Raw genomic sequence first — 12,436 nt, 5'->3', positions numbered from 1 at the left:
TTCGAGTGTAGCTTATTTAAGTAAGTGCTTATAATAATCTGGAAGCATAACCTAAAATCTCTTACCAAAGCTTCCGGGACCTGGATCATTGGTCCCTTCTATGTTTGGGAAGTCGGATTGCGAGGATCATACCATACTGCCAAGCATCATCATCTTCTTGTTGCTCTTTGAAGGGCTGATAGGAACGTTTGGCTGTCCATTTTCCTACGTTGTTCCTTCTCTGGGTATTTGAATTTTACTTTCAGTGGATTTGACTGTATGGATGTCCAGAAGGCTCATCATCATCATCATCATCAGATCCTTCCATATCCAAGAGCGGTTGTGGTAGATATGGAGATACCTTGCTTGGTGATGTCCTGGCTTGTTTGGATGCTAAGGTACTTTTTATAGATCTTGCCTTCTTTTCTAGAATTGGTTTCTTTGACAGAGCCATCGTCAACGGCTTACTTTTATTGTTGACAGTGTGTTGTTGACTGTGCAGATGTGATTGCCTTGGATAGTGTAGTAGATGGTATCATTCTTGAAGCAGTCATCAAATGTGTACTCATCAAAGGACACAAAGATGTTGATAGCGGTTTTGTTGATTATGTTGTTGTCCACAAAGTGTTTCCCGGAGTTGAGGTTGATAATTAGACCTTTGTTTTCTTCATCAAAGGAAAGGCAGATGGTGGTGTCGTTGATGGCAATGATGTTGACATTTTCATCTTTGGATCGGATTCCTCAGTCATACTGTTTGGCACGGGTGGCACAAAGGCCCTCTTGGGGCTGAATTTGAGGCCATTTTTTGAGTCAGTATTACTACCTCAGGAGTGACCTCAGTTTCTTTCACAGATGTTTTTGTAAGATTTTCTTGGAGGTTCCTTAGAAAGTGAAGAGTTTTGTTCTGATGTTGATTTTGAAGAGTACTCAACATGAATGAATCCTTGTGTGAGCGCTCCCTGTGTCATTTGAAGTATTCTCATAGTGCCTTTTGGACGTGTGAGTTTGGCTTGATTCTGATTTTTGGAGCCAAAACAAAAGTCTACTTCTCTGTTTTTTAGGGTTTTTATAGAAAGGGTACAACATATTTTGCAAATGTTTTGCTTTGTAGGCAGAATATGAACAACATATACAGTCCTTATGAGGGTTTTGGTGAATCCTTTTCCTGCCATAGGTTTCACATGATCTTAAAAAGACACTTTTCAGATAATTTAGCCATGATCAAGTCTAAGAGATGGTGGTTATGCCTTTAGAAATAGACAAATAAGTAAAAATAGTCATCTTACCTTTGACTGACTGAGCAAAGCCCAGAGAACTCCCTTCACACTCGACTTGTGCTATAAATCTGAGCTAGAGTGACCTGGGTAGGGAAGGTTGAATGCTAGATTCTGAATTGATGTAATTTGGTGGATGAGCTACTTATATGAATGAGTTAAAGCTTTTCTGTCTGTGTCTAGCGTTGCACTGCTTTCTAAGGTTACTGTGGGACTCCCAGCTCTAAGTCTGGGATGATTCAAGCATATGAATGTATGAAATATCCAATATTTGAGATTGACCTATATCAATGAAGAAGACGTACATATCATCAGCCAGTGTACCTTGACTGTATCCATCTCTCACATATGTTACTAAAGAACATGCACACTGAGTGCCGTGGAAGCCTTTTCCATCTATATCTTGCTCAAATGCATTTATTTCCGCTGACATTCACTTTGGGTGCCATGCTCTCGTCTGTGGATGAATGTATGAGGAATCGGAGAAAAAGAGTGAAATATCACAGACTGGCTTAAAAGTGAATTAGACATATATAGTAGTGTGAAGGATTGATAGTCCCACTGTGCCTGCAGAGAAGCTAGATTATGGAGATTGGGAAAGGAAGTTTGAATCTCCCTTAGTGTTCCTTCTGGAGAAATAAATCCAGATCATAAACAATAATGAAGACAGGATTCTGATGAAACACCGACCAGTTTCAGTAGGTGTTAACACGAGTCATACAATCTTTTATGACAACAGCTTAGTGCCAGTGCCTATTCTGAGGACCAGGCTGCATACAGTATTTAGGAACATTCGCAATAGATGTCATGGGCCGGACACGTGAAAGGCTATTTAGTATAAACTCTAGTCTAAAAGTGGGGGAATTGACAAATATCCATGAAATCCAAACAGAAAACAAGTTCAAGGTTTTAGTGAAGTCTCTTTCTCTGTTTAGCACCATCACCCACTTAAAAGCTCACGCCCTTCAGATGTTAGTCTTTCACAAGTCCGGTCCAGACATTTACGAAGGCTGGAGTGGGAGATCCTCCAAAAAGGGACAGCTGTCCCTTCTGCCATACTGAATGCCGTTGGCATCAATGCTCACTAAATATGGTGGATGGAACATCTGCTACTTTTTGATGGATGTACCACACAAGTAAAACTCTAAATAGGCTCCTAAGATCGGAAATTTTAATACAGAACCAACTTCACTGGATGTTCAAGGAAGATCGAGAATTCTGAGAAAAACAGATGTTTTGCACCACAATGGCAAAGGCCATCCTTTAGTTAACCCTTCAGAGAGAACAGGAATGGGGTTGGATGCATGCTAAAAGAAGGAACCCAAAACACAGAGAAATAACATGGTCAATAGCAAATCGATGAAAAAGAAGGCATTGCTCTCACACCCCATAGCACAAACAGTCAGAGAAGATTGGAAGAAGCTCTATTCATGGGCCACAATTCTTCTTCAGGACAAAGAGTCCATTTGTAAAAGTTCAAATGGGAATGTGTAAGCAAGAGTCAAAGCAATAACAGAATCAGATTGCTACCCTATACACATGTTCTTTATGTAGCTTGTCAAGTAGCGCGTAATAGTTTATCAGAAAAGTGTTTTGATGCCGCTACGAGCATCAATGCTTGGTGAGTTCAGAGGGAGAATTGGACGAAGTGTTGTGGAGGGGTACCTAAGACATGGTTGCAACATTAGGGTGATTCTAGCGGAACTACTAGAGTGAAATCACAGCATGATGATGATGGCTATGGTTTATGCTGACCTTGGGAAACTTTATTCAATATCATTTTTTTAAATGATCATGTCAAGCAGATGTTTACAATACATAGAATTGATTAAGAATTGCTCTAAGGTACAAAGCTGAAAGATAACAAATGCCTATTAATGCACAGAGCAGGACAAAGCTCTTACCCTCAGCCAGCGATGCAAACGCATTGATGAGCCGGGCAGCGTATTGTCGTACGACCTCGCTTTTGGAGTGCAACAACTCAAGCACACTTCTCTGTGAGGGAGACGAAGACAATGGTTGTAATACAACAGTCGACAATTCAGTTCACAACAGTGATGTCACTATGATACAAACATCTAGACTGGGCACTATTGCTTTCAACCATTCAGACCAACAGGCAGGAAAACTGGTGACGGAACACACCTTGATCTGCGCCTCAACTATACATCGTTTACTTTGCACTCACCGTTTTCACATGGCTGTGTTTTATGCACAGTATTATATACAAGTACTTGCTTAGTTACATATATCCTGTTTACCTACTGGAAGAATATTTGAGCTAAAGTGTTATTTTCTGAATATTCTAGGCCTTAATGGTAAAGAGATTAAGTAGCACGCTTCTTTATACACAAAGTTAGACTTTTATGGTTTAGAGACCACATTCCAGATCCCTTTCTCAACCGAACATACAAACGTTCCATAAGCTGACTTACCTGTCAAATGTACATTGTCCTCACTAGAGGTTTCTTTAGGCATCTGACGCTAGGAAACGCCCCTCCGCGCTGTGAGGTATGTCATGTGAAAAAGGTGCAAGGCGCAACTAAAAATAAAAACATTTCGTGGAAATCCCCCTAGTTAAGGAGATTCTTTGAACAAAGGACATCAGTAATATATTTGCCCAGAGGACTTTGGACTAAATTTCCAGGAAGCACATTCACACACACACACACACACACACACATAAACACCATTTTGTCTGAGGTGGGGAGCATGCCAGTCACAATCAGCCAGGGACATCCCAAAGCATTCATCTGGAGGCACTATAAGAGAGATGTAATTAAACTGGAACAAGTGGGAAAAGTAGAAACTTGAAGCTCAAACTTGGGAGGACATTTTGGTATGAAATTTGGTAAATTCATGGGAAATATGGGCTTTTTTGCATTTAAATAAATATATGATTGATATGACCAACACAGGCCATGGCTTGAGATCCCAAAATTTAAGGCATCTCGGAGCAGAGGCGTGAGACTCAATATGGGGCTGGACTAGTAACTAAAAACAGCTAACTTATTTCGATGGGTGAGCACTCTCGTAGGTTCTCCCCAGGAATATGTTTCATCAATGGGACCATATGATTTTTGCAACAATTTTCCAAATGTCAGTTATTTTGAAGGCTCGGGTTTTGTATGTGGTTTTGAAGAAACTCATAAAATATTCTGATCCTTCAGGTCTGACTCTACACCACCAAGGATCAATACTTCGTCACTGTAAATCATCTATGTGCCTTTAGAAGAAAAAAAAGCTGCTCCCACAAGCTGCTGTGAAGTCTGAGGATGTTCGCCCCAGAGCCCATTCAGACTTAACAGCAGCATCCACTGGAGACTTCTGGTTGCTTTTCAGGGCTAGTATATCTTTGAGAGTCTATTTGTGCTGGAAGTCAACAATAGATTACTGGCAAACGCTGGACTTTGCTTTTAACATCTTTGGAATTTTTACGAGAGTCCGTAAAGTTCCTCTATTGGGACAATTGCAGCTGTTCTTTTGTTTGCACTGCATAACATTCCTGCTACATTCCAGTTTTTGTAGTTTTTGTGTCTTATTTTAAATACATAAACAAGTGATGGATGGAATGCTTGTAGTAATCTCAGCCACTAGTAATTATTCGGCCCATCCCAATCCATCTTTATTTTTAACACAATGCCAACTCTAACAGCCCAGCCCGAACTGCCAGGCCAGATCCTCTCCGAACCGGAACGCAACCAACCCAAGAGCAGTTTCGCCCTGAGTAGGGTCATCGGTAGGGTATAGCTTGGTTCCAGTGGCCTGGCAGTTCCGGCTGGGCTGTTCCTAATGGAGCAGGGTCAAGACTGACTTGCACATGGCTGAGTCCAAACTGCAGTGGCGTGGTGGGCAAAATGACGGACTGGGACGAGGCCAGAGTGATTACTATTCATCACCTTATTGTATTCTTTAGAATGGCGTCCATAGGTGAGACGGGTATGCTTAGATATTGGTTGGGTGCATATTGTGTCCACAGAAGAGCCTGTAACAAAGATGAAACTGATCTTTGGTTGCTCGTGTTCCATTCAGTGAGCACCCGGTCTGAGAGTTGGGTGGACTCTTCCTACTGGCGCAGGGTCGAGACTGATTTCCATGTGCTGGGTCCAAAATGAGGTGGTGTGGTGGGCAAAATAACGATAGACATATTTATAGACGCACAAAACATTCACCTAAATTAGGTCTTGTGACATTGCATAAAGTGAAATAACAGTGAGAGGAAATCATACCTAATCACAACAATGCAATTAAAATTGCTTCTCTTAAAAAAAAAAGCCAAACTTGAAGGTCTTGTTTGAACCTTAAATGACTGAGGGAATATTTGATTCGAATTTAAGAATTACAAACACTAACCTGCAACAAGCACAGTGTACGTCAAGGGTTGTCTCAATGAAACATCCTATTGCGAAACCTGGGACTAGAAACGTAAACACTTTGGCAAACAATACAATGTGATTCAAACACAACTCTGTTCTTCGGAGTAATGACAGGGAAACATGTCTTCAGGCCAAAAGAAATGTAGCTGCACCGTTTTGGGCTGTGATGTAATTGTTTCAAATCTTTTTGTGACAACCCTAGATACACTTAGTCAAAGAAGTCCAAGCAAGGTTAGGTTAAGGCATTCAGCGTTGCTACTTTAGTAGATAAACTAAACAAACCTTCCCCAATAGCAAAGTCAACAATTAAGTTATCTCTTGGAAAGTTAGAGTGAGGTGCATCGTATTATCCAGGTTTCTCACCAGCTTGGAACATTATCCCATTTAAGGGGTGGGAATGACTGAGCTGAGTGTATTTTGCATCAGGTGGATCTCAGTTTTGAATGAGTTTCATTTTAAGTAGCTTGTGCCATGCACCAATAAGGGGTACCAGCGTTGGGGCAATTGAGCCAACGAATCATCGATGACTTCCTGATGGTCAACAAGCCTGAGTGTAATCCACCCACATATATTTTGCCTGTGCATAGCGCACTGTGGTGATAACATGAGTGCGCCGACAAGGCAAGATTTAAAAATCCATGGATCAGCAAGTAAAATATTGGTGCTTCAGTAAAGTACATGCATCAAAGACCACAGACTGGGTTTCAGCTACGAGCCACATGTCTTGTTGCATCTGCAGCTTAACAAAATGACTTCTCAATGCCCCATTGCTAAGCACTATTGAGAGCACTAAGGGGAGCAAGGGCCAGGTGTACAAAAGGATTACCTTGGTCTGAAAGGCCCTGATTCTCAAAATCGAAGCCCATGTGACTGCAAAATTACCTTTTTTGGTATAAACAAAACCCAAATGGCAATTCAGGAACAAGTTACTGCATCGCAATAGGGTTTTCCGAGTACATACTGAATCACTCCTTGGAAGGGCATGTTAAGTTGTCACTTTTAAACAGCGATTCGCAATGGGATGTATTTATGTTTTGCGACCGAATTCTAGTTGCAAAATATTAATATTTTACTGACTACATAATGGTAGTGGTCATCTAATCGCAAACAGGAAGGGGTGTTTCTGAATGCTGCCAAGAACATTTTCAGGAATAGGCAGTTGTCACAAGAATCACTGCCAAGCTATAAGAAAAAAAATCTGTAAAACTTTCCTTTTTTTTTTGTTTTAAATACATCCCATTTTCCACTGAGGAAAACGGGCTGCATTTAAAAAAAAAATTGCTTTATTTAAGAGCAATCACAGACATGATGGTCTGCTGAATTATGTCAGAGAATCAGAGAGTGTTGAAGTTTACAACCTACCTCATTAATATGCAGGAGGTAGGTTGAAATGTGATGAAATACAATTTGGTATTTTGAGACCTGACCTATTATAACATAGGTCGGTTAGTATAATACCACGGGAATGGCTAAAAGTTGGTCCGCAAATTACGGCTACTTTTAGCGTGTACTATGCTCATACATCTGGCCCAAATAAACCATCCATGAAATGCCATCACGTTGGTTAGCAGCCCATCTAAGCAATGAAACCATGACAAAGGTATGGCTGAAGATTGTGAACCCAAAACGCACTCGCCGTAATTTGTATTGTACTTTTCTGAAGAAACAATCGATAACAAGAGGTTGAACAGGTAAAAAAGGCCCAGGTCCCATCACAGTGCTTTGAAAACAAAGCATCTGCGTTGTGGCCCAATCCCTGGTACATCAGTCCCAAGGTACAGTCCAATGAGAAGGTCAAGCGGTATGGATGGTCTCAAGAAGGAGACACCGCAACTGTGATGTGGTCATGGAGCTCCTTTTGTTTTACAGTCCTGATGTCTGTCCTAAAGCTGGGACATCACAATGAATCACATGCGGGCAATTAGAGAACCTGAACAAGCACTGTCCTCTGTTGACTCTGGAGGTGCTTGTCCAGTAGCTATGGTCCTTGTGAAGAGGTTTGCATTCAGGTAGCAGTCTTGAACAGCCGTGTACAAAGGAGCAGTGTGTCCGCAAATTGCATAGTTGATGCATTAGTTATTGAGGAATACTGAGGAAATAATTCAGGAATCCCTGAGTAGGGGTGTGGTGGATCATAGGGCATGAGGAATGAGGATACATTTGCTGCACCTTTTCTTACAGTACCCAGATAGCACTCCTGGCCCACTGTAGTCTGTCGCACTTACCCCCTGACTGCGGTGACAATCCAGCAGGTCATTGGTGATGTAGGCCTGCAGAACCGTGTCCCTCTGCTCCCCCGGCTGGCTCCTGGTAAAACGCTGCAAGAGAAGGACAAAAACCACTGTCCTTTCAAAACATTTCGTGAAGTGTGTGCACTTGTTTGTTAGAATGTTTGTGTGAGTGTAAAGTAGCACATGCAAGCAAAAGTAAGAGGCGAGCATGTAAAAGAGGGCAACAGCATGCCCCAACACTGCTGGCTGTTGGGACCACACCACGAGAAGGCGGCAAGACAACTTCATAACTTCATATACAAGGCATCAGCTGTTGGGAGCACACCACGCTCATGAGAAGGGAGCAAGACAACTTCACAACTTCATATACACGACAGCAGCTGTTGGGACCACACCATGCCCATGAGAAGGCAGCAAGAAAACTTCACAACTTCATATACACGACAGCAGCTGTTGGAACCACACCATGCTCATGAGAAGGTAGCAAGACAACTTCACAACTTCATATACACGACAGCAGCTGTTGGGACCACACCACGCTCATGAGAAGGTAGCAAGACAACTTCACAACTTCATATACACGACAGCAGCTGTTGGGACCACACCATGCTCATGAGAAGGCAGCAAGAAAACTTCACAACTTCATATACACGATAGCAGCTGTTGGGACCACACCATGCTCATGAGAAGGTAGCAAGACAACTTCACAACTTCATATACACGACAGCAGCTGTTGGGACCGCACCATGCTCATGAGAAGGCAGCAAGACAACTTCATATACATGCCAGCAGCTGTTGGGACCACACCACGCTCATGAGAAGGTAGCAAGACAACTTCACAACTTCATATACACGACAGCAGCTGTTGGGACCACACCATGCTCATGAGAAGGCAGCAAGACAACTTCATATACATGCCAGCAGCTGTTGGGACCACACCACGCTCATGAGAGGGTAGCAAGACAACTTCATATACATGCCAGCAGCTGTTGGGACCACACCACGCTCATGAGAAGGTAGCAAGACAACTTCATATACATGACAGCAGCAGGGGCTAAGAGAGATACTCATTAGGTTAAAAGACAGGTCCCCCACATGTCTAAAGGGGCGACGTAGTATTACTGCTGCTATTATTAAATGACGGGCAACCGCATTAAAAGGCAAACTACGTGATCATGATGGTATTATTAATGACAACAAACTAACTACCAACAACAACCACAATACTACTACAACTAATAATACAAGATAGATTCTGACATACATAAAGGGTCAATCAAGACTCATTTCCAGTTCCATGCATGCCTTTCATAACCTTTCAGTTACCCCACCATATTGTTGGTGATGCTTCAACACCGGGGAGGGATGGTGGTGCCGGGCTCCACATGAGCTGACCTGACCTGTTTTGGCCGGAGATCGCTCCCCCGCACCTGCAGCACCATCTTCCTGCACCGTGTCCCCTGACCCCCACTGCCGATCGCGTGTTCGAGGCCGGTAAGCACTACCAGACCTTCCTTTACCAGCGTGTCTGTTTTCCCCAGCGTGTCTGTTTTTTCCCACCCACTTGATGTGTACTGTCTCTGCTTCCCTATATTGCTCTTACACTGTACCTTGCTCTCTTCCTTGCCGCCTGTATTGTTTTAACGGTGCCTTGCTTTCCTGGTCTCTTTTGCTCTTACACTGTACCTTGCTCTCTTCCTTGCCGCCTGTATCGTTTTAATTGTGCCTTGGTTTCCTGCTCTCTCTTGCTCTTTCACTGTGCCTTGCTCTTTTCCTTGCCGCCTTCACCGTTTTCAAATTAGTTGCCTGTTTTCCGATTGTGCCCACTCTGCCCAGTCTGTGTATTTTTCCCCGCCGCTGCGTCCCTGTGGCCCCGCCCCCCATTCGCTTTTCCCTCCCGCCTCCCAGCTGCTCCTCCCTCCCACCTCCCCTTCTTAATGGCGGTTGCTGCGCGCCTGCGCCGCTGGCGCGCCGGAGGCCCGCCAGAGGCAATCCCGTCTGTGCCCGTCCGCGCCTGGACCGGGTCCAGCGCCAGTCCCCCCGGCCCTCCCAGCCAAGACCCCCCCAGACACCATTACTCCACACATACTCTCCACTCCATCAACCCAGGTCCACTCCTCGCCTGCACCCAAACCAGCCCCTTACACACACAGGGCCCCTTCACCTGCTATGCCTGCCAATTCTCCTGCTCCACCTCTCACCCCCCCAACACCCACACGCCCCACACCAAACTCAGCCCCCCAACACCAAACACAACAACTACAACATAACTACCGCACAACCAGTACACACACCAACCGCCCCACCACAAAAAAACCCACAACCTGAACTCACCCCACGCCAACACCACCAAGACGCACAGCGATACCACGAGCACCAACACTAGCACACAACACAACAACAACACCCCCAACAATCACCTCAACTGCCTGCTCCTAAACACCCGCTCCCTACACAAACACGCCACAGAACTCTGGGACCTCATCATATCACACTCACCTAACATCGTCTTCCTCACGGAAACCTGGACGAACCACTCGTCAGAGCCAGGCATAGCCATAGCCACCCCCACTGGATACAAAATCCAACGCAAAGACCGCCTCAACAAGCCAGTAGGTGGCATCGCCATCCTGCACAAAGACACCATCAATGTCACCACCAACACACACGACACCCTCAACAACGCAGAACACATGCACTTCCTTATCCACAAAAACAACAACACCACCCTCAGAGGCACCGTTGTATAAAAACCCCCAGGACCACGTCCCCCCTTCTGTGACACCATCGCTGACGTCATCAGCCTGCACGCCCCCACCTCCACAGATTACATCCTCCTAGGCGATTTCAAATTTCACCTAGAGAACCCCCATGACCACAACTCCTCCTCCCTCCTAGACAACCTCACCAACCTCGGACTCAAGCAACTGGTCACAGCGCCCACCCACTCAGCAGGACACACTCTTGACGCAATCTTCACCTCAAGCCAACACATAACCTACACCCACACCACCGAACTCCACTGGACCGACCACCACTGCATCCACTTCTCCTTCACCAAACCCACCACACACCACCACACACCACCACCCCCTACCGCATGTGGGACAAGATCCCCACAGAACGACTGAACTCCCAACTGGCACAGAACCCCCACCTAACACCAACGAAACCAACACCGCAGCACACAACCTCACAAAATGGATCACCACCTGCGCAGACTCGCTCGCCCCCCTCAGAAAAAACACTACCACCTGCAACATCAAGAACGCCCCATGGTTCACCGCAGAACTCCAAGACTCCAAACGCAAATGCCTCAAAGCAGAGAAAGCCTGGCGACAAGAACCCTCCACTACAAACTTCTCCACCCTCAAATCCTCCACCTGCAACCACCACCAACTCATACGCACCACCAAAAGAGCACACTACAAGGAACGCATCGACAACAACTCCCAAAACAGCAAAGAACTCTTTGCAACAGCAACCTAGACCCCCCCACACACAGACCCTCTGCAACGCCCTCTCAAACCACTTCCACCGCAAAATTCTGGACATACACAACAGCTTCATACCACACACATCCGCCACACACACACACCACCCGCCCAACACAGACCCCCCTCACACCCCTCCTAGTCTACTTACCACCTGGGCCCCTACCACTGAGGAATAAATGAAAAAAAAACAATGAACTCCATCCACTCTGGATCACCCTTCAACCCCTTCCCCCATCGAATCTACAACAAAGCCAGCCAAACCATCACCCCCATACTTCGAGACATAATCAACAGCTCATTCAACACCACCACCTTCCCAGACCCCTGGAAACACGCAGAAGTTACTGCACTGCTAAAAAAAAAAACAAAGCTGACCCAGACGACCTCTCCAACTACCGCCCCATCTCACTCCTCCCCTGCCAAGGTCGCTGAAAAACTAGTCCCCGCCTATCCCACTTCCTCGAGGAAAACCACACATTCGACCCCTCCCAATCTGGGTTCCGCAAAAACCACAGCACGGAATCCGCCCTCATCCCATGCACTGACATCAGAACAAAAGTCGACAGGGGCGAGACTGTCGCACTCATTCTCCAGGACCTCTCCGCTGCCTTTGACACTGTCTGCCACCAAACACTCCGCACACGCCTCCACAGCTTTGGGATTCGACACAAAGCCCTAGACTTGATCTCCTCATTCCTCACCAACAGGACCCAAAAAGTCTGCCTCCCACCCTTCCAATCCATTGCCACCAAAATCATCTGCGGAGTCCCCCAAGGATCATCCCTCAGCCCATTCTTTTCAACATCTACATGATCCCATTAGCCAACATCCTCCAACCACACGGCATCACCATCCTCTCCTACGCAGACGACACCCAACTCATCTTCTCCCTCTCCCGCAACCACAATACCGCCAAAAGCACTCTCCACACTGCAGTCCTCGACACCGCCGCCTGGATGACAGCCAACCACCTCAAGCTCAACTCTAACAAAACCGAGATCATCATTTTCGGCGCCCACAAATCCATATGGGACACCTCGTGGTGGCCCACCGCCCTAGGCACCGCAACTACCCCAGCA

At 45.5% G+C, this 12,436-nt stretch overlaps 1 protein-coding gene across 1 annotated transcript in view; it reads right to left on the bottom strand.

The window, feature by feature from the left end:
• ARMC9 (armadillo repeat containing 9) overlaps positions 1 to 12,436 on the bottom strand; it is a 415,690-nt gene that overhangs the window by 236,494 nt on the left and 166,760 nt on the right. The window contains exons 12-13 of the mRNA XM_069212859.1: positions 7,855 to 7,947; positions 3,158 to 3,248 (exon numbers count right to left, since the gene is read on the bottom strand). Of these exons, the coding sequence (XP_069068960.1) occupies positions 3,158 to 3,248; positions 7,855 to 7,947 (184 nt within the window). The remainder of the gene's footprint in view (positions 1 to 3,157; positions 3,249 to 7,854; positions 7,948 to 12,436) is intronic.

The sequence above is a fragment of the Pleurodeles waltl genome, chromosome 11 (genome assembly GCF_031143425.1).
Source record: "Pleurodeles waltl isolate 20211129_DDA chromosome 11, aPleWal1.hap1.20221129, whole genome shotgun sequence".
In the NCBI taxonomy this organism is placed as follows: Eukaryota; Metazoa; Chordata; class Amphibia; order Caudata; family Salamandridae; genus Pleurodeles; species Pleurodeles waltl.
This window is presented reverse-complemented; position numbering and strand designations above follow the sequence as displayed.